The sequence below is a fragment of the Mustela nivalis genome, assembly GCF_964662115.1.
Source record: "Mustela nivalis genome assembly, chromosome: 16".
Lineage (NCBI taxonomy): Eukaryota > Metazoa > Chordata > Mammalia > Carnivora > Mustelidae > Mustela > Mustela nivalis.
The window spans coordinates 40,951,606-40,978,900 of NC_139035.1; the positions used below are offsets into that span (position 1 = coordinate 40,951,606).

A 27,295-nucleotide genomic window follows, 5' to 3' on the forward strand; every position below is an offset into this window, starting at 1 on the left:
ACCACAGCTCTGCAGCCAGAGGCTGCCCCGCGAGGACCTGAGGCGCCAGCGTCCCCAGACCCTAGCCAGGCCCTCTGGGGACTCTGTCCTCCCAGGCCCAAGCTTCCAAGCCCTTGAGCGGGGTTCCTGCGAAATGGAACGGGGAAGAGGGAAGAGTGAGGAGAAGAGAAAGAAACGTTTCCAGAAAAGGAGACAAGCAGGCGCCAGGTGCCAATGTCATAGGCCTGAGACTTTAATGTCCTGCTGGGGGGAGTGGCCTTCTGCCAGCCAGACACCGGCACTGGTGGGTCTATTTGAATGAAGTTGGAAGCTCCATCCAAACGTGCCTTTTGCTGGTGAGAAGGACAGCCCGTCAGTCAACTTCTTTCTGATCTTTTTTCAGTGGTTCCTGACTACCCCTACTCAGCCAATCCTCTGAGATTCAGAGAGAGAGAGGGGAGTCTCTGCAGGGGGCTAAGACTTCTCTGCCCCAACCACCCCGCCCTCACCATGGGGGATGCTAGCTCTAAGCCCATGCTGTGAGGGTCTTCACAGCCTGGGGGGGATCAGGGTCTCCTGGGAGCCCTGATGCTGATCAAGGCTGCCCAGCGAGGACCTGAGGCTCCAGCGTCCCCGGGCCCTGGCCAGGCCCTCTGGGGACTCTTGTCTTTTTAGCAGTTCTGTGGCTGCCACCTCCATGTCCTCTGGGGCCATCTGGCAGGCATCTGCCAGGGCCTGGCCGGTCGCCATGACAAAGTTAGCATCAGCCGCCAAGGTGTCCAGGCCACCTCGAACCAGAGCCTGCAGGGAGGACAGAAGGCCGGGTGGGTTCTCCTGGGGCGCTGCCTCAGGGGTCTGCCTCTTTTGGCCAGCCCAGGGCCACCCCTGAATGTTGCCCACTGCTCTGGGCCCGCCGCCACCTCACCTCTTGAATCAGCTGGGCTGTCGCTGGAGTCTGGCACTGGGATCTACTGTCCTTGGTCCTACTGCTGTGGGATGCTTGCTCGGGCGGAGACACGGGGCTGGGCCTCCTCCTCTCCTCAGGCAGGGGAGGCTCGGCGCTGGCACACTGTTCCAAGTGCAAACAGCAGAGACCCCAATGGGGATGCTTGAGCCCCTGGGATCCGGTGAAACTTCAGCTCTTCCGAGGGAGCCTCAGCCAAGACCCCCAGAGAGGGAAGGACCCAGGAGGCCGACCCTTTCTGTTATTAATGGGCAAATAATGGTGGCCCCCCTCCTCTGTATAGAGTTTCTTCCCAGGCCTCTGCCCCATTACCTGGCAAGGGGCAGGAGATGCTTGGGATTTGGGGGTTTCTCTCTGGGTCAGCTGTTCTTTTAGCTTTTCCACACAGGATTTGCTGTGGGGTCCTGTGGGGCAAGACAGACCAAGAGCAAGAGGGGCTGCTGACTCCTGCCAGGGCCCCGGAGTCAGGGGAGCTCTGCTCAGCCAGGCGGCCAGACCCTGAGAGCTCCCTGAGAGCCCTGGGGCTGTGGAGGGTGTCCTGTGTGGTGGTGGGGGGGGGGGGTACACATGCTAAGATCCAGCCAAGTCCAGGCTGGGTAGGACCCTGTGTTGTCCCCTTGCTCCTCTACTTGCCCTGGTCTCTGTCCTTGTAGGTTTGAGAAGGGGGAGGGATCAGGGCCAGAGTTTGAGTAGATCTGGCCAAGATCTTCTTTGGTATTTCCATGTGTGTTTGCATGTAAAAGTGTGTGTATGTGTTGTGTGTGTGTGTGTGTGTGTACGTGCTCTGGGGAGCAGGGCAAGTGCCCTCATCTCCATTGAACTTGGGCATCTTCAAGGCTCCTGATGTCACACACAGTCGTCTAGGACCTGCTGGGAGATCGCCAGACTATCTCCTGAAGGACCCCAGGGCCAAGGGGTCAATGCGGCCAGGGGCTGTCCTTCAGAGAGGGGAGTACCGAGGGTGCGAGTTTCCTGGCCTGCCCCCTTCCCACCTCACTCAGTTACCTACTTGGCACCCTTCTCCCCCACCCGGATGGGGAGCTGACAGCTCGTCCACCCCAGGCCCAGCTGGCTCCCATAGCGACAGGCTCCCAGCCAGATCCCCCTAGTGTAAGGAGAGAGCCAGGCTCCCCAGCCCTCTCTGACAGATTGCTCAGCTTCTAGGGCACCCAGATAAGACTGACCCAGGATCCTTCGGGGTTGACCAAAGGCTCCTCCTCTGGCAGCAGGCATATCTGTCTCTTCAGGGAACTCCCTTTCATAGTGGAGGCTGAAATGGAAGCAAGGCTGCTGAGTGAGAGCAGGCTGCTGGTCCTCCCGCCATCCCGCCCCTCTGTGGCCCCTCAGGATCTGGACCCCATCACTGGTGGTGTCCTGACTCCAGGGCTGGGGCTCACACCGCTCTCTGGCCGGCCAGTCCTGGCCAGCTAAGAGAAAGAAGCCAAATGCGTCCCCACCTCCTCTCCTTTGCCCAAGAGATGCCGTTCTTCTACCCTTTCCACATTCTGTTCATCTTTTGAGGCCCAGCCCCAGCCTCACACCCTCTAGGACACTGGTTCTCAACCTTGGTGGCACACTGGATCAACTAGTAGTGGCCGTGTCCTGAAGCCCCGGGCTCCGCCATTTTGGAAAGCCGAGAGACAATGAGGGAGTGGAGGCTGGCACATGGAGGCTGAGAAACATTGCTTAGCTCTGTTCTAGGCCTTTCCGGCCCCTGGTGATCAAGACACCTGCATTCTCAGGGCACACAGGACACATGTTTCAGGGAGACTACAGTCCTTTCAGGTCAAGGCCCAGGTCTCATGCTTCTGTAGCCCCGGAACAGCCAGCATCATGGTGACCCAGGCGCACTTCCGGGCCTGTGGGGCTCTGAATGGAAGGGGGTGTAGGCAGCCGTAGCCCCGGCGGGAGTAGCTGCTCAACGGGCATCTGCCCTCTCCTGCCCATTTCTGACGGTGTGTGACAGCCTTGCCAGGTCCCCCTACCTAGAACAGAAGCTCTGCTTGGACCTCAGCCCACAGGTAACGATTTCCGAGAAGCTCTCCCCCTCATCCTGCTGTTTTTCGTGACACTTATGTAATTGTCTATTATATTTAGTCTGCAGCTCAGGGTGGGAGAGAGAAGACCCACTTAGCAATGACATCTCTCAGAACCTAAATCCAACAGTTTAACTTTAATTTTCTGCAGCTTTTTGTAGTAACTCTCTCTCTTCCTATCTTGCTATGTTCCAGAGGTCGCAGCTCCTTAGACCTTAGACCAGAGGACAGAATGAAGGAACCACAGGGCATTTGTGCCAATGCTGCCCTCTGCTGGCCAGAGGAGTCTCCGCAGCCCAGGACGGCCTCTTGCTTTAAGGTGGAGTGGGATCCCAAAGGACACAGAGGCAAGCAAAAGACAATCTAGACATTTCAGGATGTCCTCCTCCTAAAGGACCTGGAACCCACTAAAAATGTCTTCCCAGCCCTACCCCAGGACCCCTACATCCAAAGCTGGCAGTTGCTGCCACTACTTTGAAAACACCTGCCTGTTGCTGTGGTTGCTGTTGCCATAGGCAATGTTGGCGTTGGCATTGTTGGTATTAGCATGAGCCAGAGGGTTGGTGCGCGGATCTTGAGGGAAATCCTCCAAGAAGACAGGTGATTCCAGCTCTTCCATCTCTATCTCAGCAAACTGGAGGGGTCTCTGGTTGGCCATGACAGGGGGCAGGGAGTTGGTCCTTTCCAGGAAGTTGTCCACCTGTCCAAAGAGGCCTCCAGTCCTCTAGGGTCAAGGAGAAGAGCGTAAGGGCTGAGAGCCGTGATGGGGGGATGGGAGCTGAGAGTGCATGGGGACTGCCATCCTGGGAACAAGTGGTGGCATTGGAAGACAAATCCTGTAAGGCCAGAGGAGGATGGGCTGGGCTGTGAGGGCAGAGAAGAGCTCACGATCTCCCTCTTCAGAGAGTTTTCAATTAAATGGGGGTAGACAGGACACACCTAAGGAACTATGTAGGAGACACAGACATCCAGATGGGGAAATACATTGTCATGGAAAGAGCACTGGATTGGGAGTCTGGAGAACTGGTTCTAGTCCTATGTCTAAAACTAACTTGCTGAAGTGATATTGGCTATCCCACATCATCTCTTTGGGTCACGATTTCCTCAGGAATAACCCAAAAAGTTTTAACTAGGTGGTCATTAAGAACCTTTTAATTCTATAGTGTCATAAAAAATTCTAGAGGGCTAAGGATTGAGGACCAGTGTAACTGGAAACAAGTAGGCACGCCATTTGATAATGAAGGGATTCGAAGAGATGAACGTCAACTAGGGCTCTTGGGGAGGTGAGGACAGGAGTGAGGTTTGGTAGAGGAAACTAAAAGAGTATGTGTCATATTTGACAACTTCAGTAGGTTGGGTCCAGTAGGATTCTGAGTCCCAAGAGATGTGGACTGTAGGTGTCTTCACCTTCCAAATTCCCCTCCCGTATTGTGGGGCTCCTGGCCCTCGTCGCTATGGGATGTTGCTGCTCCCCATGCCTAGAACACATCGGGTGGCCACAGTCTTCACTTACCCGGAATATCCCTTCCTCCATCGCAGCCTCCACCATGGCTCTCTCCAGCTCCTCTTCTGCCGTCAGGTCTCCTGAGATAGTACGGCGGATCTCTGGAGCAGCCTCTTCCTCAATGGTCCGCAGTCCAGCCTGGGGACAGAAGCTCAGTGACCCCTCCAGCCTAGTGAGAGAGACCAGACTGCTTCCCATGGCCTCGCTCATTTCTAGCCCCAACTCCATCCACACCGTCTCCTGGACATTCAACATCCCAGGGCTCCAGGAGGCCCTGCTCTGACCGCTGGCCCAAATCCTAATGGTTCCCAAGGAGTCTTCTCGTAACCTCATGGGTGATTTCATACCCTCCCAGGCCTCTAGGTGGAAAAAATCTTTTTACCAGTACAATCTCTGAGACAAATGATCTCTTTTGTTTTTTTTTTTTTTTTTTTTTTTAAAGATTTTATTTATTTATTTGACAGAGAGAAATCACAAGTAGACGGAGAGGCAGGTAGAGAGAGAGGAAGGGAAGCAGGCTCCCTGCTGAGCAGAGAGCCCGATGCGGGACTCGATCCCAGGACCCTGAGATCATGACCTGAGCTGAAGGCAGCGGCTTAACCCACTGAGCCACCCAGGCGCCCAAATGATCTCTTTTGAATGAACATATCATTCATATCATTTTTTGAGTTGATCAAAGCAATGGGATGAACCAAGATTGGTATCATCTGATAGCTTGCAATGAGAACACAGCATCATTTCTGTGACATTCCTGTCCAGGATCAGTGTATCTTAACCCGATCATGAAAAAACAAGTGAACTCAAACTGAAGGATATCCTGGCAATCTTCCAAAGTGTCAAGGTCAGTCAAGGAAAGGCCAGGGAACTATTCTGGGTAGAACAGTCTAAAGAGATATAGAAACTAAATGCTGTGTACAGTTCTGAAGTGGATCCTTTCGCTATAAAGGACATCACTGGGACAACTGGTGAAATTGGCACGAGGCCTGAGGATTTGATGATCATAAAGTCTCTGTGTTAATTTCCTGATTCTAGTGGTTACATTGTGATTATGTAGGAGAATTATGGAGAATGCCCTTGCTGCATGTGAAAACGTTCTGGGTTGATGGAACATTATGTTGGGAATTACTCTCAAATGGTTCAGGAAAAAAGTTGTACCGTTGTACATGCAACTTCTAAAATTTTGAAATTGTTTTAAAGTAAAAATTGCAATTAAAATGTTTTCGAGCACACAGCCCAAAGGCATGCATATTTTTGAATTTGTAAATTGTGTGTCTGGTTAACACCAAAAAATAGAAATAAAAAACAGATGAGATGAAACAAAGTTTTAAATTTCTTTGCCTACCAGCAGATCATTTTAAGCACTCAAATCTCTCTTTTGAAAAAAATCCCATTTCTTTTGGTCCCATCATCCTTCCCTTTGGGCCTCTATCACTGGCCCTCAAGGACATGAAGAGGGAGCTGGAGTCTGGAGACTTGGCTCACTGGAGTCCCTGGGACTTCAGGTTGGCCTTACCTGGATCTGTATGGTGTCCTTCTTAGGCCGATACCCATAATACTCTTCCTGGCGCTTCATGAACTTCCGGAAGTGCTCCTGGATCAGAAACGTGGCGTAGAACTTCCCCACAGTCACCTCATCATCTGCAGAGGAGCCAAAAAGGGATGTCCAGAAGGTGGGTAAGAATCTGAACCAGGTTCAGAGTGGGAGCCAGGGGTAGCCAGGACCGGGCCATTCAGGACATGCCTCTCCTTGCTGACTTGGACAGTGAACAATTCCCATCCTAAGTCTAGCACAGGTCCTGATGGCCACCACGGGGTCTATCCAAGGTATTTACAAAGTGTCTGGGCCATTTTCAGGTTCTCACAGGGCTTCCTGGAGAAGTCCCTTATCCCCTTTCCTCAGCTGCTTCTGGACTCTGGTCTCTCAAAGCAGCACGCACCTCCTATTGGAGGAATGACCTGGTCCAGGAGCTTCATGCTGGTTCTCTTCCAGATCTTCTTGATGATGGCCCTCAGCTCCTCATTGGCCTGCTCAAAGTTACCTGGGGCAAGGGACAGGCAGAGGCAGTTAGGGTTAGGGTTAGGGTTCCGAACACCTCACTCAACAAATGTTGGCTGAGGTTTTGTTTGTTTGTTCGTTTGGTTGTTTGATTGGTTTTGGCAGCTACTGGGCTGAGTACTGGGCATGGTGGGAAGACATCACCGTCCCCCTGGGGCAGCCCAAACCTTGGGTCATGTATTTACTCCCCACAAGCCTTACCTTCCAGTGGTCAAAGGGGCTGCCTTTGAAAGCTGTCTGACATCTCCTACTCTTTTCCCTTTTCCCTGGAAAGCCCCCAAATCCCCATGCCCTGTGGTCTTTCCAAAGACCCCCGCAGCCTTCCTGCTGCCCTAACTTCCTTTCTCCAATTCCTGACTCTTGGCCCTCCTCTCCTTGCCCTCCGAGAAAACGTTCTCTGGGGCTGTCCTAGATGCTGGCAGAGGTTCTGATGCCCTTGGGGGATGGATCTGATAGAGCTGAGCCCTAAGAGAGGGCTCAGGAATAATACCAAGCTTCCCCACCCCGACTCCTTTCCCAGCTCCCTCCATGTCTGCCTTCCTGGTGGAGTTTGGGGGGAACCTGTGGGGTTAGTGGAGCTGAGTGTGGACTGCCCACCCACTGCGACCTGAGGAGCTCCTCTGCTCCTGCCCAGAGCCAAACCTCAGGTGGCCCTCCCCTCTGTGCTAACACTGCCACTTCTCCGGCCCTGATCAGACATAGCTTCGTGGGAATAGATCTTAGTGACCTTGGCCTGTAGAGAATTTTCGAGCTCTATCTAAGCCCTGAAAGGCATGAGAATGTTGTGGTCATAGTCAGGGGTCCTCCTCCTACTTTTCCGCATGGCTCTTCGCTCCAACTTTTCGCTCTGACAATCTGGCAGAATCTGCACCAGAAAACTCATCCTCTGAGAGAAGGGAGGGGGGCCGCACGCCAGAAAGCCCTCACCTTCCGTCTTGATCTTGAGTGCCGTGCGGACCAGGGCAAAGAGGGTGGCGTTGAAGGTGACCGTGCCATCGCTGTTCAAGGGCATGTTCATGCCCACCAGCCGCTGTGAGGGGAGGGCAGTGGCTGACTGCCGAGCTGGGACCAGGCCAGGCGTGGCAGGTCATTCCAGCCTGGTCTGTGGACCGGGGGAGGGGGGATCGTGAAGGCTGGGGGTGTGGGTGATTCAGGACACCCTTCACAAGGGAATGGAAAGATGAGTTGGGAGGACACTGCTGAGACCAGAGGTCCTCAGGGAGGAACTTGGGGATGCAGGAGATGGCTGCTGTGAAGTGATTCATCCAATCAGGCCCGCCCTCACCAGCTTCCCTGTCCCAAGGTGCCCGAGCCTCTTTCTTTCCTGGAGGCCACCCCTCCCTAGCAGCGCTGGTTACCTTACAGGCCACCCGGTGGGGACAGAACTTCCCAAAGCCCAGAGGGGGCTGGATCCGTCTCAACAGGGTCACCACATCCAGGTGTTTAATTCTGCCCCTGCAGGAGGACACATGGACTTGTCTCCCTGCAGCCCCACCCAGAAGCTCCCCTCCCTGCTCAGACAAGGGACCAAGGGCAAGAGAGCCAGGCCACAGGGCAATGCTTCCTATTGTCCAAGGAAGTAGAAGCTGTGCTCCCTCTTTAAAGAAGAAACAAGTTTGGGTTCACCACCACCAGGAATGGGCTGTCCTTTGTTGGGGGGCAGATGTCCTTTTGAGAACAGAATACCCTCAGATGTGGGATCTCCAGGTCTGGAACCTGGACTTCATTTGTACCATGGCAGAGCTTTCCTTGGGCTCTGTTTGAGCTGACTGGGGGCTCTTGGGTTATATTAACAGATGTAGAGGGTGTGGATCACTGGAGGTGGAAGCCCACTTCCCGAGACTTGTAGAGAGCTGGAGAGCTGTGTCACAGGTTGTTGTGGTAAGGATTAAATGAGAAGAGGCTTGCAGTGGTTAGCACAGGGCCTGACGCCGGGGCAACATTGGTCAAATATGAGCTTCTTATCTTTCTAGAAAGAATGTAAAGCAGTAGTACTTCCCAAGGGTTAACAAGCACACAAACGCCCTGAGGATGAGGCTAATAATTGAGGGTTCTGATTCAGTAATTTGGCCTGGTAGCGGGGCAGGGCGCCAGAGCTCTGCATTTTAATGACGCTAGGATGCTGTTGGTCCTGGGACTACAACTCTGCCTAGCCAGGGCCTGCTGAGGCACTGAGTTCCTTGCTCCTGGATGTGTCCAAGCAAAAGCTGGATGACCATTTCTCGATAAAGTCAAGGGGTTTTCTGCCCTGGGAGGCCATGGGATCCCTTCCAACCCTAAGAAACTCCAATTTTCTGATCTGGAACATCAGATAATGAAGGGAGAGGGAGGCCACTCATTCTTATAAAACGGGAGAGTGACTCCCTGCAGGGACAGCAGGACGGGGTCTAGGATGGAAGGGGGGACAGCTGAGGGATGGCCCCGCCCAGAGCCTACAGATAGGACTCACTTAGCCTCTGGGTCATACTCTGCCCAAATGGCCTTGAACTCATCCAGGTGATGAGGGCCCAGAATGGACCAGTCCCGCGTGAGGTAGTCAAAGTTGTCCATGATGACAGCAACAAAGAGGTTGATGATCTGTAAGGGGAGAAGAGAAGGTTCCCACCTGGAAAGGCAGGTGATAATGGGGAGAGGGGTGGGGGCTGGGGGGCGTCCAGTGGGTAAGGGGGTCCTTCCTTGCAGACCTTCTGAATGACCTACCTCCCCGACATGAGCAACCCGTGTCATACCCTTGTGCTCCCGCACGGGTAGTGTCCTCAGATGGGGGTCTTTGTGCTCGTCCTTAAAAGCCCAGCTCAAGCTCCTCCGATCTCAGCCACTTGCCCCCAGCCCAGAGAGATGACCCCGTCAGTGTCCTCACAGGACCATGGCCTATTACTGCTCCTGCCTTGGCTGTGTATCGTGACCGTCCCTTTGAACGGCAAGACTTGCTCCCACATGGGTTCTCCGGTACCCAGGGAGCTCCTTCAGGGCCAGACTGGGTCTTAGCATGTTTCTACCCTCTGCACTGAGCCCAGGACGCTCATACAACAGTTTTGGACTGAATATAGGAAAGAAGAAAGAGTGAAGGAACGACAGCCCACGGACGGCGCTGGCTCTTCACCTTCCACACGAACAGACAGCAGACCTGGGTTTCCAGAACAATCTGCACAGTTTCTAACCCCATAAGGCCTCCTCTGGGACCCTGTTTCCAGAACTTCAGCCATGGGGCAACTTTCTCTTCACAGGAATAGGGAGGCCAAGTGGCTTTATTGGGGGCCCCTATCTATGCAGGACAGAACCCCTTTAAGTTCTTTTGATCACTAATTGCTAACCAAAAAGGGTAAAACTTTTTAGCAACCCCTCTGGACATGATAAAGCACTCAGAAAATCAAGTCCCCCCCCAGGCTGAGTGGAACAAGGGGCCATCTAACCAGAGTCTCCTGTGTCTTATGTCCCCGAAGCCCACCCCCGATGGACAGAAGCGGCCGGGGAAGGGGAGGGTAGGCTCGTCTCCGGGCATCTCACCAGGAAGGCACAGAGCATGTAGAAGCTGATGAAGTAGTAGTAGGCGAAGTTGGTGCCACACGTGTACTCCTCACCCGGGGCATAATCTGACTCGGGGTCGCACAACTTGCCGTAGCTGCAGGCCAGCAGGATCTCCTGCCATGCCTCGCCTGTTGCACACCTGGAAGAGATGGGGTCCCGTTGGCCTGTCTGCTCGTGGGCGGCCCCTCAGGAGGCCAGAAGCCTGGGGGGTGCAGGGTGTGGACAGGTGGGCAGACTGGGGCTTCCCCCTCGCCCCTGCATCACCAAAAGAGGCAGTTTAGACCTCTAGGTTCACCAAGTAGCTCAGTGCGAGGCGGACCTCAGTTTCCCCTCTGTGCTAGGGCTCCACTGCTCCTTATGGGGTACTACGAGCAGGAGCTAAACTAAAGAAAAGGGGTCTCTTGGCTGCAGGGGCAAAGTCAATCCATGATTCAAGTTGCTGGCGGGGACCGCAAGGGAGAGTGCCATGCTGACCCCGTGCTGACCAAGGTGGGGCAAGGTCACAGGGCACTGAGGCCCCACCACTCGCGTGTAGGGACATTTGGCCTCTGTCTCCTGCTGCACTGGGATGAGGTCCCACTCAGGACCAGCTACGTCATTTTGGAGGTCCAGTGCAAAATGAGCATGTGGGGCCATTTGTTCAAAATGGATTTTAGAAATGGCATGGGTCATGCAATGGGCAGCAGAGCTGACTTCTAAAAAGATTAAACATTTCAAGACCAGGTTAGGAGAGCCTCATCTCGTCAGAGCACAGGGCCCAGGGCCAGGAAGACCAGGGCCAGGAAGACCAGGGCCTGCCTAGGGGCAGAGTAGAGCAAAGCAAAAGCCAAGGGCAGGGGTGGGGATGGGGAGGTAGGGGTACGGGGCAGCGGGAGCCTCACACCTGAAGAGCAGCAGCACAGCTTGTGGGAAGGTCTGGAAGTTGTTGTTGCGGTTTATCTGGGTCCCGTCCACCATGGCGATCTTACCAAACATCTGCAAATCACAAAAGGCCCCCACCTGTGACCTAGATCACAGCCTCCCCTCAGCCCAGGCCCTGCTGGCCTCTCCCACCTCACTACTCCCCTCCTTCACCCCTATCTCCTCCAAATCCCCTTCAGCACAAGCCACAGCAGACCTGAAGCCAGATTAATCGGATTATTTTCAAGATTGGGAGAAGTTCTTGCCACGGAGCCAAAGGGAAGCGGGAGAGAGGACCATGTTTTCCCAGCACAAGCCAACTTAGGGACTCCATGTGGGGAATGGGGGGCCAGCATTCGCAGGGGGGTAGACTGAGACGCCGGATTCCCTCCTCAGGTGGCCCCTGCTGTCCACCCGTGTGCCAAGGCTCCTCCTGGATGGCTCCCAGCCGACCAGTCTTGCAGCCGCCCCCCACCATGTGGCCCAGATCCCCGCTTTGAGCTGGGCCCTCCTGCCCTCACCTGCATGCCGATGACCGCGTAGATGAAGAAGAGCATGACGATGAGGAGGGCCACGTAGGGCAGGGCCTGGGGGTGAGGAGGGGGGTCAGGGCGCAGGGCTCCACGCACCTGCTCTGCAGCCCTGTCCCTCCCCGAGCTCTACTGCGCACCCCATAGTCACGCCAGGGCTCTACCCCGGGCCACACAGATGCCCGTCACAGCCTCTCCAAGTCCCCCGTGTCCACCTGGCCTGGGCCCCACTCAGGTGGGCTGGGCAGGCACACCTGGAAGGACTTGATGAAGGTCCACAGCAGAGTGCGAACTCCCTCCGCCCGGCTCAGCAGCTTGATCAGCCTCATGACTCGGAACAGGCGAAAGAAGGCGCTGGAGATACGGGCGCTCTCGTCCGGGTCCTGCGGGCCAGCAGCCCCAGAGGTCAGTCTGGAGGTGGCACCTCAGCCGAGGAAGAAGCAGGCGGGGCGGGAGGGGCAATGTGTGTGTGCTGGGGAGACACCCACGGCAGACAGGAGTTCCAGCCCCAGCTCGAGTCCCCTGCCAGACCCTAGCACCCGATCCTCCTCAGGCTTAGGGCTCTGGGCTTGGGGAGCCAAAAGGAGGGAGGTGGCCCCTGCAGGGCGCTAAGCCCATTCTCAGGAGAGGCAGCGGGGACTCAGCCCTGGGCCCTGGGAGGCTGCACCTGGGCCCCACTGCCCGTCCTCCTGGGGCCTCCTGCCTCACCCCACCTTCTCCTCAAGCTGCCACTGAGCCGAGGACTCTCTCAGTGCGGGTTTCCTAGAGCACGGCTGCTCTGTCCCCAACCATTCACCACGGCCACTCCACCACCCCACCGAGCACAAGGCTGTCCTAAGCCAGGCTAGCCTCAGACACCCGGACAACTCTGGAAGGGGAGAGCCCTGCCAGGCTTCCTGTGTCCCCAGAGACCTTGTGCCAGCGAGCTGTCACTAAGGTCCTGCGCCAGCTAGCACTCACAGTCCTCTCTGGATGCTGCCGTCTGGATGGAGGGCGCCAGAGAGACCCTTACCCTGTTTCCCAGGGCTCTGAGGAAAGCCACTGCAGCCATGCGCCTTCTGCTGCAGAGCCCGCGCACCCCCCGCCCACCCCTGACCCTCCAGGGCGCCTGCTCTTAGGGAAGGAAGCCCTTGGGGCCGGATCCACCCCATGCAAAGCCACAGCCAGGCCCGAGCATGCAAGCTGCGGGGCGGAGAGCTGGCGGGCGTGCTGGGCAGGCTCATGCAGCCCGGAATTACAACGTTCCCGCAGCCTCCACCCAGGCAATACAGTCCTCCGCTGGAGGCCAGGAAAGTCTGTGGAGAGAAGACACCAGGGGAGGGGCAGGGAAGGAAAGAGAGAGGAGGAGGGACACAGGGGGGAGGGGGCAGGTGAGGAGAGGCATCAGAAAGGACACACAGAAGAGTTAAAGAGAGAAAAAGAGCGGCTGGGGACGAAGACCCCAAGTGGCTGCCAATCAGGGGTGGGGTGGGTGGGTGTGAGGAGAAGCTGTGGGGACAGTGAGGCAACAGGCTGGGGACAAGGGAGCAAGAAGAAGAGGGAAGACCAGACGGGGACGGGTCCCTGCCCATCTCCGGGACGTGCCTATAGCTGGCAAGGGGCCCAGGTTCTTCCTGTGTGTCTGGGTTATGACATGCTGGGGACATCCCTGAGGGGACACATTGCAGTGCCGGCCGTTCACTCCGAGTGGACTTCCACCCCTGTATCTCCCCAGCTCCCTTGTGCCACCGAGGCCCTTATGGAAGTCCCACCCTCTGGGGGCAAAGGCCCTCTGTGGGGGGGTCTGAGCCGCCCACAGCAGACGTCTCTCTGCCCCCGGCCCATGAGCACGACCAAGGCTTCCACCCCAGCGGCCACGTTCTTAAGTTTTTCCTATGTGTTCAGCATCTCTCTTAGGCCACCTTGCACGAGAAACCCTTGTCCTGGAGTCACGGGACAGGGGGAGTCATTGTTGAGTCTTCCCATTATTTGTGGGTGAACTGGTTCCCAGTACAACGGTTTCCCTGCCAGGCAACATTCCCTTTCCCCTGGACCACTGGTTCTCAAGCCTGCCGCCATATTGGATCCCATGGAGAACTGAATAGATTCCTTCCCTGGGTTCCCCACCCAGGCCAAGGAAGTCAGCTTCTAGGGTGTGGGCCTGGCTTCAGACGTTTCAGTGCATCCCAGGGGATTTTAATACGCAGCTAAGGATGACCACCAGTGTTCCAGACCTGCGCAGCCCTTATGGGAGCTTCCAGGCCCATGCAGCTCTCTGAGTTACAGTGACGATTAAATCAAGTGAGAAATTTATTTCCTCATTTGCACCAGCCACATTTCAGGTGACCAATAGACACGAGTGCCTAGAGCGGCAACTGTAACACATGGGGCAGAAGATTTCTATCATTGCCAAAAGTTCTAACAGACAGTGTTGCCCTGGTCCGCTCCCTGGTTTGTATGTCAGGAATAGAAATCGATATTTAAATGTAAAGCCTTGTGCTCGCTTCGGCAGCACATATACGAAATGTAAAGCCTTAACGTGGCTTCAAGAAAACATTCATTCTTGGTAACTCTGCTCCTAAAAATCAAATAATGACCGACACCCTCTGGGTCCTCTGCCACCGAAGAATTCTCTTGACTTATCCAGGCTTCCTCTACATAGACCCCAAACCTCCAGAAGTAATTACTTTTATTTGGGGCTGTTTATTTTAGCTCTTTAGAGTTCTCTCTTCTAACTTGGCTTTCAAACCCTGGGGCCTTTGGGGTGTTGTTCCCCAGTGGAAACTGAACATAGATGGAAATATACAACACCCACACACCCACACATGTACACGTGCACACCAGTTTTGCCCAGGACCCAACCTGCCCTTCGTCTGCCCCCACCCTCTTGGGATCTGAGCAGACAGAATTCTGTCATTGTCTTTCAGTATATGGGGGTGAACAGGATTCCCAGGCCAAGCCCTCCCCCAGACAGTCTGCGAGGCAGCCAAGCCTCCAGAAGGTGCTGCCTGCCAGGGCTGGGCCTCAAGGAATCTCAGGCTGAGAACTCCTTCCTCACAGGCTCCAGACTTTTCCTCAGCTGCCTACCTCCGAGGTGTCTCTAGGGCCAGCATAGAATTCTCTCTGGGTAGAGAATTCTCTCTACCCAGCATAGAATTCACTCCTGGGCTGGCAGAGTCTAAAGGGCTGATTGACAGGCAGCGGGAAGTTCAGGAGGAAGCCCTGCACATGAGGGAGGCCTCTGGCTTTGGGGCTAGTCCACAGCAGCCCCTGAACAGAAGCCCAGCATGGCCATGGTTAGGGGGCTCAGAAGGCTCTTCTCTACGCCCCTCCCGTGATACAGCTCGGTAGACACTCTGCCCAGAGGACAGTTGTCTCTTGATTTCAGCCTCTCTTCCCTGTCCCCTGCTCCCCTCTTCCACCCTGCAGTGACCCCCCGCCCCCACCGCCACGCCATCCCCAGCTTCAAATCCACAGAGAGGCCAGCCTAGAGAGCTCTCGACTTTGAAGATCTCAGACATGGATCTCTCTGGCTGAAGCCTCCGCGGCCCCCCCCCCCCCCCCCCCGTGTTCTTTCTCACTCCACCCTGCATCCCCTCCCCCCACTCCTGTTGGTCCAGCTCCTGGGGCCATACGCCTCTCCGCTCAGCCTGGACCCTTGTTTTGCCATTTCGACAACCCCCTTGCTTGCACTGAGACGCTCCACCCAACGTGCCAGCCCTCCAGACCACACCTGGGGTCCGGTCCCTTTTCCCAATCTCCCGGGGCACTGAGCAGAGCCTGACTCCAGGGTGCATCTGAGCTCACAAGGCCCACCCCAGCCCCGTCATTTTTCCTGCAGGTGGACTCATCACATCGGCTAGTCCTCAAGAGTCAGTTCTCACCCTCATGCCCAATGTCCTGTCCTCCCTCCCAGTGGAAGTTTCTGCCTACTGCCTCGGACACTCCCGTGGCTGCCCACGATGAACGCCCTCTTCCCTCCTCCCCATGCCCCGGCTCCCTTGCATCCTTCACAATTCTCATGACCTCTGCTTACACTCTTCCTCTTCCTGTGGTCTGACTCGTGTCCTTGGCTGTCACCTCTGAAAATAATCCCTTCCTCAGCAGTCTCTTCTCCTGCTGTGAATTTTTCCTGTGCACCGGCTCCGCCTGTAGTCTCCCTTGCCCTAAACTCAGCACCCACCACTTTCCAGCTACTACCTCTACTGAACTCCTTGCAAGCTCCAGACTGTTTCCTGTACGCTTGGACATTTTTTCTCACTTTCTGGTCACTGCTCCCTGCTTATCGTTGGCTCAAGCCCACAGTCTACCCTGCTCAACAGACAACTTCCTCATCGCAAACCGAGTGGCTCTGCTGGCTCCAACTCTGTGGGATCTCAACTCCTTTGCAGCCGGCTCGTCCCACCCAAGGCTTTGACCGTCACCTCTGCGCATCAGGGTCCAGCTCGTGTCGATGGAGCTGCTACTCCCCCGGATACAGAGTGACCCTCGGTTCCTCGCCCACGTTTCCAACGACTCGCTACCCATTTCCACTTGGGCACCCGGCACCCAAGCCCACGGCCCCAGAACAGAATCATGGTGAGTGCGTCCCCCCGGGTCTTTCTTTTCGGGCGGTGCTGAGTCTCTCTGGACTCCTTCCTTCCTGAGGCCCCAAGTCACCAAATCCTGTTGCCTCGGAGCCTTTCTGTTCCTCTCCTGCTCTGAGCCCTGACTCTCATGGCTTCATGCCCATTTGCTTTCTGTCCCCTCTTGCTAACAGGGATATACTGGAGCTTTCTTAAATCCAGCTTCTCCCCTGGGACACTGGGTCTTAAGCCCTTTCATTTATTCATAGTCTTTGCTCCTATAGTTTGCAGAGCCTGAGGCTAGGCTGTCATTTCTCCCACGTTCAAGAAAACCCTCCTTGGCTCCACCTTCTCCTCCCAGCCTCTACCCTGCTTCTCTCTGTAGTAAAACACCTGAAAGGAATTACCCCTCCTTGCATTCTTTGTTCTGCCTCTCTGGTCCGCTGTAAGCGGGGATTCTTCCCCATAGTTCCAATGAAACTGTTCCTGCCAAGGTCCCTGCTGATCTCCTCATTGCCAAAGTCAAGTCAACACTCAGCTCCCATCTTTTTCAACTGTTTTGTTCTCCGGGTGGTGTCTCAGGACACCACTGTCTTCTGGTTCCCCCGGCTCAGGGGCCAAGCCTTCCTCCATCTGTTCTCTGGTTCCTCCTGGTCTCTCCAGGCACTAAACGTGGGAACATTCCTGGGCTCAGCCTTCAGACCCTTTCTCTCTAGATACCTGCTCCCTTCTCAGCAGTTGTCGTCCCTCCCCCACAACTTTAAATACCATCTTCAAATTTAGATGCCCCCCCCCCGCCCTAAATTCGGAGCTCCATCCAGACTCATACATCCCAGCATACTTGGTGTCTCCATCCAGGTGCCTCGTGAGCACCCTAGATTACCACGTCTACAACAGAAATCTTGGTTTCTCCCCCACACCCGCCCACTTTTCTAGCAGCTTCCATATCTCGTAAACAGAAGCTCAGTTCCTTGGACAAAAATCTTTGTAGTCACCTTCAGTTTGTTTTTTCTCTCTTCCTCTAAATCAAGGCCATGTGCAAATTCGGTCAGCTCACTCTCGCGAACAGATTAGATGTGTCTAATTCTTGCTACATCCACAGCCACCCCCCTCGCCACCATCAGCTCTCAGTGGTAATCACCGCAGCCTCCTGACTGCCCTCCCTCGGCCGGCCCCGTGTCCCCCACAGCTTGCTCTCAACACAGCCGCTAAGAGGATCCTTTTAGAACTAAAGTCAGACCAGGTTTAAGCCCTCCAAGCAGCTCTCACCTCTCTCAGAATAAAAAGCAAGATAGTAACCATGGCCTTCAAGGGACTAAGTGATCTGGCCCTTGGCCTTCTCTCTCTGACCTCATTTTCACCATCCTTCATTCCAACCACGAGGGCCTCCTATTATCCCTCCAACTCAGACCCTTTGCACTCACCGTTTTTCTGTCCCAACGCTCCCAACACCCGCATGGCTCTCTCCTTTTACTCGGGTTGTCACTCACCTGGTGTCAGGTACCCTGACACCAACCCTTCCCTCCCTTCCCTTCTAAGCTTTCATCTTGCTTTATCTGTCTTTGTAATACCCACCCGGCCTACCTGCCCTGCTGGAGGTTTACTGTCCGCTTGCCCCCGTGCTCCTGTTCCCTGCTGTATCCCTAGCTCCGGCGGGAGGGACTCAACGAGCATTTTGTACTAAGTAAAGAAATGAACTCCTCCCTAACTGGGCTCATTTTAGTCATTCTTACCTCTCACCCCTCGCCTCCAGATCAACTTTCTAGAAGAACAGCTTTAATCCTTCTACTGCTCTCTTTAGAAACCTCCAGTGACTTCCCTGCTATGTAAAATTCAAGGCCTTCCTCACCCCCCTTCCCTTTCTTGCCGTACCCCTCACCCCCACTGGGCCGCCTCCACATGCTCACGTGATCTGCTAAACCAGACCTCAGTGCCCTGAATCTTCTATCATTTCCTTCTCCGGGTCTCTCCTACTGCAGCCTGCCTGTGTGGCTTGCTTGTCCCTCCGCCTCCAATCACGAGCTCCCCTTTCCTCAGGACCCACTTCAGTTTGCGCCACCTCCATGAAGCCTTCCCTGACCACTCCACCTTTCCCATCCACAACAGCTCTAGCCCTGGGCAGCCTGACACATAGATTATGTCTGTCTGGAATCTGAGTTACCTGTCCGTCCTGTGGGCTTGTGTCTCCCAGCATTTCCATCTTTGTAAATCCCCTGGGTGCCATGCTACACACACACACACTGGGTACCCCACACATTTCCGGGGAGCGAACAAGTGCTCACACCCCACCCCAGTGATGGCTCTGTGTGCCCGATACTCACATCGATTTCACTGAGGATGACGTCGATGATGCTGCCGATGACAATCAAGAAGTCAAACACATTCCAGGGGTCACCAAAATAGCCCTGGGAAGGACAGCATGGGAGAATCCGAGGGTGAGCTTTAGTGGGAAGGAGTTTGGGTGGCCAGCATGCGGTGGTGGCCCCCAGCCAAGGTAATGCAGAACGGCCAAGCCAGGCCAAGGTGGGGTGCCCATGGCTCTACTTTCCACTAAGGCTCCTGTGTGACCACACAACCCACTACTCCTTCTCCCTCTGGCTCTGTATTTCTCCTCCTCCAGAGCACAACACGGTTGGAGGGGAGAGAGAGAATGCTTGAGAACTCAGAATCTGGGTTCCTGGTCCGGATGGGGGACTCTTTTTCATCTGCCCCAGATCGAAGTCCTGTCTGGGGCTCCATAGTGCAGAACTGCAGGTGCGGTACGGGGTGGCCGGGCAGGGCTGGGCACGGTGGGAGTGGACTGGGGAACCAAAGACACAGCAAAATGCTCCCCCAGCCCTGGGCTTCCTCTTCAGAAGCTTAAGGGGAGGCAGGGAACATAAGAAACCCTCAACAAAGGGCGCTGGGAAGAGGCAGCCAACACTTGTGGCCATCACCAGTTCCGGCAGCCTGACTATCTCGCGTGCCCTGCGTCCGAAGGAGGAAATGGGCTGAAGAGTGAGCAGGGTGGGAGCAGAAGTGCCGGACGAGGGGGCCCTTCAGTAGAACGAGACCGGTGTGGTGGTGCTCCATGAGCCTTCCCTCCAGGCTCCACCGGCCCCCTGTATCCCCGCACTCACCCTGGCCTTGAACGCCATGAGCTTGAGGACCATCTCCAGGGTGAAGATGATGGTGAAGGCCACATTGAGGATGTCTGAGATGTGGTTCATCTCCTCCGACTGGTTGTAGTGCTATGGAGAGGCACAGGAGAGGGGGCTGGGAGGGCCCGGCTTCCCTGCCCGGCAGGGGCCATCCCAGAGCTCTGTGCTCTTCCCAGACCACCCCAGTCCTCTTCGTTGGGTTTCCTGCCCATTTTCTTTTAAATCTCAGAAGACTGGGTGCCTGTTTTGCTACCCCCTGAACTCCACCAAGTCTGATGGATCCCACAGAGATGGTGAAAGGAGGAGGTGAGGGTCCTGCTGGTCCACCTGTGGGCTCCAAGGCCAGAGGTCACTTCCAGATCAGTTACGGGATGACCGGGAGGGGAGGCCTCCCAGCAGGGCTCGGGGACAAGTCCTACCTAGTCCCTGGAGCACAGGACCAGGAGAGAAGCTCGCTGTCTCTAGCACTGCTATGATCAGCAGCCACAGGTGTACTGGTGGGCCACCGAGCTCACCAGGTGGACTGTATTCACGCTGCCCCCCCAGGCCCCCACCCCGTGACGGCGAGATGATTGAAGCAGGAAACTTAGCCCCCTTGCTCCACCCCTGTGATCCTCCTTCAATCTATTTCTTTCTAACATTTGCTGGGAATCTCTTACTCTTTTTGGAAAGTTGATGAAATCCCACTTTTCCAACAAAACCTTGCCAGGTAGTTAGTTCAGAAGGATCTGCGGGCCCCTGCCCTGCCTGGTCTTGCAGGACAGCCTAAGTCTGGGCCCAGTTCAGACTCAAACTTGAGCCACTGCTCACGGCCCTCAGTAGGACCTGGGCCTGCCGGCCCCGTGACTCCTCTTCCATGTCCTCATCACCCGGCCACGCGGGGTCCTGCGGCTGCGGGTGTCTCGGGCTGCCTGGCGGCACCATTCTATTTATACAGGCCTGATGGGAGCTGAGGCTTCTTTAAGGTTTGCTAACGATGCTGCTGATTAGGAGAGTGTCTATAAAGTATGCTCAACTCCCAAGAGACACCTGTTCTGTGAATATTAAAGCCATTTTTCTCAAAACCGGAGCCAAAATTCCAACCAACTCCATCAGCCACATTTGCAACAGCGGAACATAAACCGAGAAGGCGCTTTCTCCTTCCTACGCAGCCTTGTGCTTCTGCTTAGCCATCTCCTGTTGACTGACTCTGTAGCTATTTATACGTGTGAATTCCTCTTAATAAACCGGTGGGTGCCCGGCAACAAGGCCTGGGCCCAGGGCACTCCTCTGTCCCCCTTGGTACCTCACCGCACCATGCCCAGTACCCGGCAGGTGCAGGGAAAAGTACGGGGGTGGGGCAGGAGCCAGGAACCCTGCCCTCCCCACCTGCCCTGCCCCGCCACCTGTCCCTCAGGGGACAGGTGTCTCCTAGGGGGCCCTTACCTGCATGCCCAGGCAGATGGTGTTGAGCATGATGAGGGCAAACATCAGATACTCGAAGTAGGACGAGGTGACGACATACCACACCTGATACTGGTACGGGTTCTTGGGGATATAGCACCTCAGCGGGCGGGCCTTCAGGGCGTACTGCACACACTGGCGCTGGGACACAATGCCACAGGGCGGGTGAGCGAGGAGCCCCCCCACCCTTGTTCTCACGCTCTCATGCGTGGGCTCAAGGGCACCCTGCCTTCTGGTCAGCCAGGAGCCGCTGAGGCCAGGAGCTCATGGCGGATGGGCTCTGCAGGCCTGTTGAGGGGAAGGGGTCCAGTGGGCCCGTGGGCTCCCCCTGCGCTTCCCCAGCCTATTTCAAACATGGCTCTCGTCCCAGCCAGGGTTCTGAAGGGTCTCCTCTGGGCACAGTTAGGGTTCCATGAGCAGACTCCCCCACCACCAACTCGTGTTGCTTCATGTTAGGGAATGGGTCAGAGATGGGGTAGAGTGCGTGGAGGCTGGGTCTGGGCATGAAACGGAAATTCTAAGGTCATCCTTAGCCCTGGGACTTTCACTGGCCAGAGCCTAGGGCTCAGGCCGGCAGAAGGCCGGCTGGGGCTCTGCTCCCCACCTCAGCCCAGGCACCTGGTTCTTGTCCAGCTCACAGTTCTTGTACTCCGTCTCTCCCTGCTCCTGGAAGGTGACAATGACGAAGCCCACAAAGATGTTCATCATGAAGAAGGCAATGAGGATGATGTAGATGATGAAGAAGATGGCCATCTCCACTCTGTTGTTGTAGATGGGGCCCGTGTCCTCCTTGTATGAGTCTATGGCCTGGTAAAGTAGCCTTGGGAAGGGCAGAGAAAAGCCTGGGCTGGCCTGGGGCGATGAGGCAGAGGGTTATGCCAGGAAGGGTGGGTTTTATCCCACTGGCCATGGGGCGCCAAGGGAGCTTTCTGAACCATCAAGCGACAGAAAAGCAACCATGCCAGAAAATGCTGGAGCAGGTCCTGGAAAGGGCCCGTTTTTCCGTGGGATGGCTCATCTACCCAGATCAATCACTAGGGCCCCCCATGCGGGCTGAGAAGCCCACACCTGCTGGGGGACTAGGGACACTTTGTCAGCATCCCCATCTTCGGAGGGCCAGTCAACACACAAGTCCTTCAAACCCTCCAAGCTGGTGGGTCTGTTGAGCGTTTACCACGGGCCTGGCACAGAGCAGCGAGGGCTGCAGCAGGCCGAGATGGCTCCCCAGCCCTGCCCCCACCGTGCCCGTGTGGGACCCAGGCCCCAACCCTCACTCACTGAGGCCATCCCTCAAAGGTGGAGACTGTGAAGAGTGACATCATGGCCGAGAGCACGTTGTCAAAGTGGAAATCACTGTGTACCCACTGGCGTGGGCGCAGCTCCATCTGCGTGGGGTCTCCGTCCTTGTACACGTAGTAATAGCCTCTGGTGGGGGGGGAGGCTCAGTTACTCCCCTGGGCAAGGCCTGGCTTCCTCCTTCCCACCCAAATCCTCTGGGCCCTGGGCAGTGAGCACGCCGGAGAAAAAAGTCCCAGACCGGGGACCAAAGGAGACACTGCTGGGTCCTCCCTCCCTGCAGCTACCCAAGGAAAGGTACTTTAGAACATCCCTACTGGACCTAGGGGCTCGGGTTCCCCAGGTCCCTCTCACACAAGGTCCCCTGTCCAGTGGCCGTCCCACCGTGTGTCCTCAGCCAGCAGCGCTCCGCCCACCTGCACTCCTTCTCTGTCATCTTGGATAAGTCATTGCAGCTGAAGAACTTCCCCTGTGTCCCCGAGGAGGAAGGAGGGAGAGAGAGACACACGTTGTCACAGAAACAGCATTCAGTGGGCAATGGAGGTAAACCGTGGGAGTGAGAGGGAAAGGCAGGGCATGGGGAAGGAGGAGCCTGTCTGTTCCTTAAAGAGGGGGCAGGACCCCAGAAGGGTCTTTCTCCTTCCCCAACATCCATTCCCTCAGCTACCCTGTGGGCTTCCCCACCAGGCCCGAGGCTGCCAAGGCTGAGAAGCCGGGTCCTTAGCAGGAGCCTTGGCTGCAAGCCCCAGGCTGGGCCTGAGCAGAAGGAAATACAAACACGCTTGGCCCGGCTCCTCCCTCAGGCAGCCCCCTTCGATCTACCGCTGTAGGACACCCTCTTGGGTCTCCCCATTACAGATCAAAAAGAAGTATTGCCCCACCTCCTACTTTCCTTCTCCTGCAGGTGGGCTGGCCACAGGGCTGCCGTGGGAATAAAAGCCACAGGAATGGAGCCCAGCGGGGCCGTGAAGGTACACATTGTCTCAAAGTGAAGCAGGGATCCTAGCATGGGATCCTGAGGGCCTGAACAGGTCCCAGCACTGTGCCCCCCAGACAGATTTCAGGCAGATCTGGTTTTTTTGTTTTGTTTTTTATCTACATCACAGACTGGGTACCCACGGAAGAGTTTGTTTGGAGAAAAGAAGTTGATTGCTAGGTCTTCATGTGGCTAAATTAAGTTTGAAATCCACGGAATCTGGTTGGGTTCCCTCAAAGGCCCCCAGAGGGAACTGCTTCAGTCCAGGATACAGGGCTAGTCGAAGGCACAGCCATCCTGCCCACTGCAGGTGTTTGCTGTTCCAGACACACCCCCTTTTCCAGTTGCCAGAGCAGAGGGGCGCCGGGGAGGCGGGTGACATCGGGGGAGAACAGGAGAGGACACAGCTGCCACTGGGCAGTTTTGTGGGGACTTGAAACCAAACACTCAATTTAATACAAAAAGCAAACTCTTGATGTAATATAGAATGCATGCACAACTGTTCACTGTGTAAAACGAGAGGTAAAATGCCACTTGTCACTGATGTCTGACCATTATCGGAACAGGCAGTCTTTTTTTTTTTTTTTTAATTTTCTTTTTTTGTAACTTTGCCAGAGAGGTAGAGAGCACAAGTAGGCAGAGCAGCAGGCAGAGGGAGAGGGAGAGGCAGGCTCTCTGCCAAGCAGGAAGCCCAATGTGGGGCTTGATCCCAGGACCCTGGGATCATGACCTGAGCTGAAGGCAGCCGCTTAACTGACTGAGCCACCCAGAATGGGCAGCCTTTTGCTAAAAGACTAAAGCACAGGAGAGTTTGGGGTTGTGGGACAGCTGTTCTTGCTTGGAAGGGACACAGGAGCCAAAGGAGGGGGTTGCTCATTCATTCTTGCAAACAGCATGTTGTGTGGGCCAACCACACTCCAGACCCAGGCTAGGTGCCAGAGTCAGGGATGACTCAGATACAGACTCTGCCCTCAGGAGGCCCCAGGGCCCCTGGCCTGGCAGCAGAGGGGGCAAGGGGAGAGGGAACGGGGCAGCCCTCCGCTGGTACCAGGAGAAGGTCCCATGCAGATCACAGTGAGCACTGCTTTGAGGCTAAGCTATCACAATCTCGATGTGGTCTCCTAGGTGATCCCCCCCACCGCCACCGCCCAGGACAGTAACCAACAGGACCCAACTTCCTTCACATCATCTGGACTGCTGCTCCCCACCCGGACTGCTCTCCCCAAAGCCTGCTCCCTGCCCACTGGGAGAGACTTGGGTTTGCTTCATGACCCCTTCTCCTCTGCCTTAGCAGAGGCCCTGGCCCAGAGAAAATGCTCTATAAATGTTGAATGAACGAATGGCTGTAAGATGACGCCATTGCCTAAGTCTGACTGCGGTGATGTCACCGTGATTGTCACACTTGGGGTCAGGAACAGATTGGGTTGTGAGAGGCAGTGTCAAGGGTGTTGGGGGACACACTTCGATGCCGATTTCTGTGTGATGGGCAGAGGCATTCAGAAATCAGCTGGGTGGGAGAGGACACCTTGCCGGGTAATTTCTAGAGAGGAACTGCAGAGCTGTGTCCTCCCAGGAAGGTGAGAACAGAATGAGGCAGCTCCCGGACTAGAATGATGGCCTCCCTCCCTCAGAGGCTCCTGGTAGATGTGAATGATGCCAGACATTCCGGGGGGAGCATGGGGTGCAGCGCACTGAAGCAAGTGGAGTGGGTGGGGTGGGGTGGGGAGCATGTTTAGACAAGCCTGGCTGGATGGGAGAGGTGGGGGCGGTGCTCACAGGGCCAGCAGGAGGGGGAGGGACCTCCATCCTTAAGGAGAAGCCAAGGAGAGCCAGGAAGACAGCAGGTGCCACGGCCACGGCGGCCAGCAGAGCCAAAGGGGCCAGGGAGGGGCATCAGGAAACCACATCCAGACTCCAGACGGCTGAACCTCACAGCCCAGCGCACCCAAGGACATCGTTTGCACACTTTGGGGCTCCCTGGGCTTAGAGGCAGGGAACGGACCGGCTCCAGCCTTGGCCTGACAGCTGGCCCGGGAGCTAGGGAGAGGAGGCAGACTGCCCAGGTGGGCGGGGCTCACCTTGAAGAGCTGGACGCCGATGCAGGCGAACATGAACTGCAGGAGCGTGGTGACCAGGACGATATTCCCGATGGTGCGGATGGCCACAAACACGCACTGCACCACGTGCTGGGGAGGGAGAGCTGGTCGGCCCTGACCCATCCTCACCATCCCTTGCTGCCTCACCGCTAGCAGGAGGGAGGGAGACGTCCACGGGGGACGCAGGCTGCCCAGACTCATCCTTCCTGTGCCCCCCACCCCGTTTGGCAAAGGGGACAGAACACACGTCCCCGCGATGGCTGGGCTGAGGTCTCTGGCGTCGGGCCCCTGCAGCCCCTCTTTCCTGCTCCTGGGGTCCTGCACACGCCCTCTCACCTTCAGCCCTTTGGCTCTGTTGATGGCCCGGAGGGGTCGGAGCACCCTCAGCACCCTCAGGATTTTCACCACGGAGATGGCGCTGGACCTGGGGGAGGGCAGTCGAAGAGTGGGCACCGCCGGCCGCCTGCTCCGGCCTCCTGCCGCTAGCCCGCCGCATCTGCCACCTCTCTGCCTGGAAGCCCTCCAGTCTTTCCCTGCTCCCGTAAGCAGCGTGTGTGCTCTAACCCAGGATAAAACCACCTCCTGGTAATGGGTGCCGAGCCATGCGGCACAGTAGGGGGGTGACCCAAAGCTAGGGGCTGTGCTCCCTCAGTGTAGCTGGAGGACTGCCTTCTCCTCTCCGCATCCCCCCCTACTTTCGAGGACACTGCTCTGGCCACTTAGCATGGTCCCTTTGGTCCAGTTAGTGACACCCCAGGGGACCCTGGACCCCAATCCATGGCCCCAAGAATTCCTCCCCTTGCAGCTTGGTGTCTACCAACACACAGTGGGTGGGGCTCCGCTCTGAGGAGGGGACCACTTGGGGGTCACCCCGTCATTGCTCACTCAAGTCCCATGGAGATGAGGGACACGGCCACCACCAGCAGGTCCAGGATGTTGAAGTAGTTGCGGCAGAAGGAGCCCTTGTGCAGGAAGGCACCGTAGGTCGTCATCTGGGGGGAAGAGGCAGCATCCTGGGTGGGGGCGGGGCTTGGGAACACACCTGTCCCCGTGAAGTAGGGCTTTTCTAGGCAAGATTCGCCTCAGTCTGATCGCAAGGCACTCGCTGAGGCAGAGAGCTGCCAGAGGCTCTATCCTTCACTCTGGGCCTTGCTGTGTCCTCAGTGCTGTTCCCCCCATCCTCTGTTCCCAGTTCTGGAAACAGGACTTCTCACAGGCAGCTACGCTACGCTTTGCTCTCTGAGCTCATCTCTGCTCACATGCCCCGGGGCATCCCAGTCTCCTTTCCCCTGAGGCCACAGACTGCGGAAGCCCCGGCCCTGCTCTCCTCGACAAAACAGGAGGAAACTCATCTTCCTCCTCCCCGGAGGGCTTCTTCAGAAGTCGGCTCTGCCCTGAGGATTGCTGAGTCAGGCTGAACAGCCACGGAGGACAGGAAGAACTTCACCAGGCCCCTGACGCTTCCCCTCCCCGTTGCCCCACCTTCTTGCTGGTCCCTCAGCCTCTTCCCTGTGCTCTGTGATCATCTCCGAGGCCCTTTGCACAAACATGCTTGAAGTCTGATGGGCTTGAAGCCTTTCCTGGCATTGACAGTGACTTCGTCTCAACTCACCTTCCTGGCTTCTGAAGCCAGCCCTCCTGTTTGTTCTGTGCTATGTCCCAGCCCAAAGGGACCACTTCCTCCCCTCTGAGCACATCCCAAACACCTCTTCACAATGCATGTGCTGTTGTTTTGTCCTCCTGGACTGGCCTTGTTATCTCTCCCTAATGAAGTCCTGTCCAACCTCAAGGGTTAACTCTAAGCTACCACCTCCAGGAAGCCCTCTGGGATGTCAGAGAAGCCACCGTCCTTCTGCTCAACTCCTTTAGTAGTCAAAGGCCCTGATATAAGGAACTGTCCTGAATTCTTATTGCAACCTGCTCTGGGCTATTCCTCCTGCAAAGCTCCCCTCGCCCCTCCTTATTCATGAAAGTGAAGGCTGGGGCTGCTGGGTCTCAGTTATAGACGGGCCCTCCCTCTGCCTCTCAGACCCTCCACAGGGATGGTGATGGTGTGAAATCCGTGGGTCGGCCTAAGAAGGGGAGAGCAGTGATGTGCTATGAGTAAGGACGGGGAGTGCCACAATAGGGCAGAGCAGCCGGAAATCCATCCAGGGCAGAGGTCACTTCTCTGAGGACCTCCGGAGAGAGGTCTTTCAGTCACGTGTCACGAAGGTCTAGGAACAAATCATAGCTCCCTGGGTCTATTCTTAGGCTAACCGTGCCTTCCTTCTGCAGGAAAACCCCCCAAGGCTCCAGAGAGA

At 56.1% G+C, this 27,295-nt stretch overlaps 1 protein-coding gene across 1 annotated transcript in view; it reads right to left on the reverse strand.

Moving 5' to 3' along the window:
• Nucleotides 1–208: 208 nt before the first annotated feature.
• Nucleotides 209–27,295, reverse strand: part of CACNA1S (calcium voltage-gated channel subunit alpha1 S) — a 67,921-nt gene continuing 40,834 nt past the window's right edge. The window contains exons 20-44 of the mRNA XM_082703823.1: nt 25,878–25,984; nt 25,329–25,416; nt 24,975–25,082; nt 22,337–22,389; nt 21,903–22,049; nt 21,243–21,444; nt 20,607–20,765; nt 19,161–19,271; nt 18,363–18,446; nt 12,736–12,792; nt 11,752–11,880; nt 11,489–11,554; nt 10,951–11,042; nt 10,047–10,206; nt 8,989–9,116; nt 7,898–7,994; nt 7,467–7,569; nt 6,421–6,522; nt 5,997–6,121; nt 4,493–4,621; nt 3,453–3,703; nt 2,128–2,213; nt 1,256–1,347; nt 905–1,048; nt 209–780 (exon numbers count right to left, since the gene is read on the reverse strand). Coding sequence (XP_082559949.1) covers nt 529–780; nt 905–1,048; nt 1,256–1,347; nt 2,128–2,213; nt 3,453–3,703; nt 4,493–4,621; nt 5,997–6,121; nt 6,421–6,522; nt 7,467–7,569; nt 7,898–7,994; nt 8,989–9,116; nt 10,047–10,206; nt 10,951–11,042; nt 11,489–11,554; nt 11,752–11,880; nt 12,736–12,792; nt 18,363–18,446; nt 19,161–19,271; nt 20,607–20,765; nt 21,243–21,444; nt 21,903–22,049; nt 22,337–22,389; nt 24,975–25,082; nt 25,329–25,416; nt 25,878–25,984 — 3,072 coding nt within the window. The 3' untranslated portion in view covers nt 209–528. The remainder of the gene's footprint in view (nt 781–904; nt 1,049–1,255; nt 1,348–2,127; nt 2,214–3,452; nt 3,704–4,492; nt 4,622–5,996; nt 6,122–6,420; nt 6,523–7,466; nt 7,570–7,897; nt 7,995–8,988; nt 9,117–10,046; nt 10,207–10,950; nt 11,043–11,488; nt 11,555–11,751; nt 11,881–12,735; nt 12,793–18,362; nt 18,447–19,160; nt 19,272–20,606; nt 20,766–21,242; nt 21,445–21,902; nt 22,050–22,336; nt 22,390–24,974; nt 25,083–25,328; nt 25,417–25,877; nt 25,985–27,295) is intronic.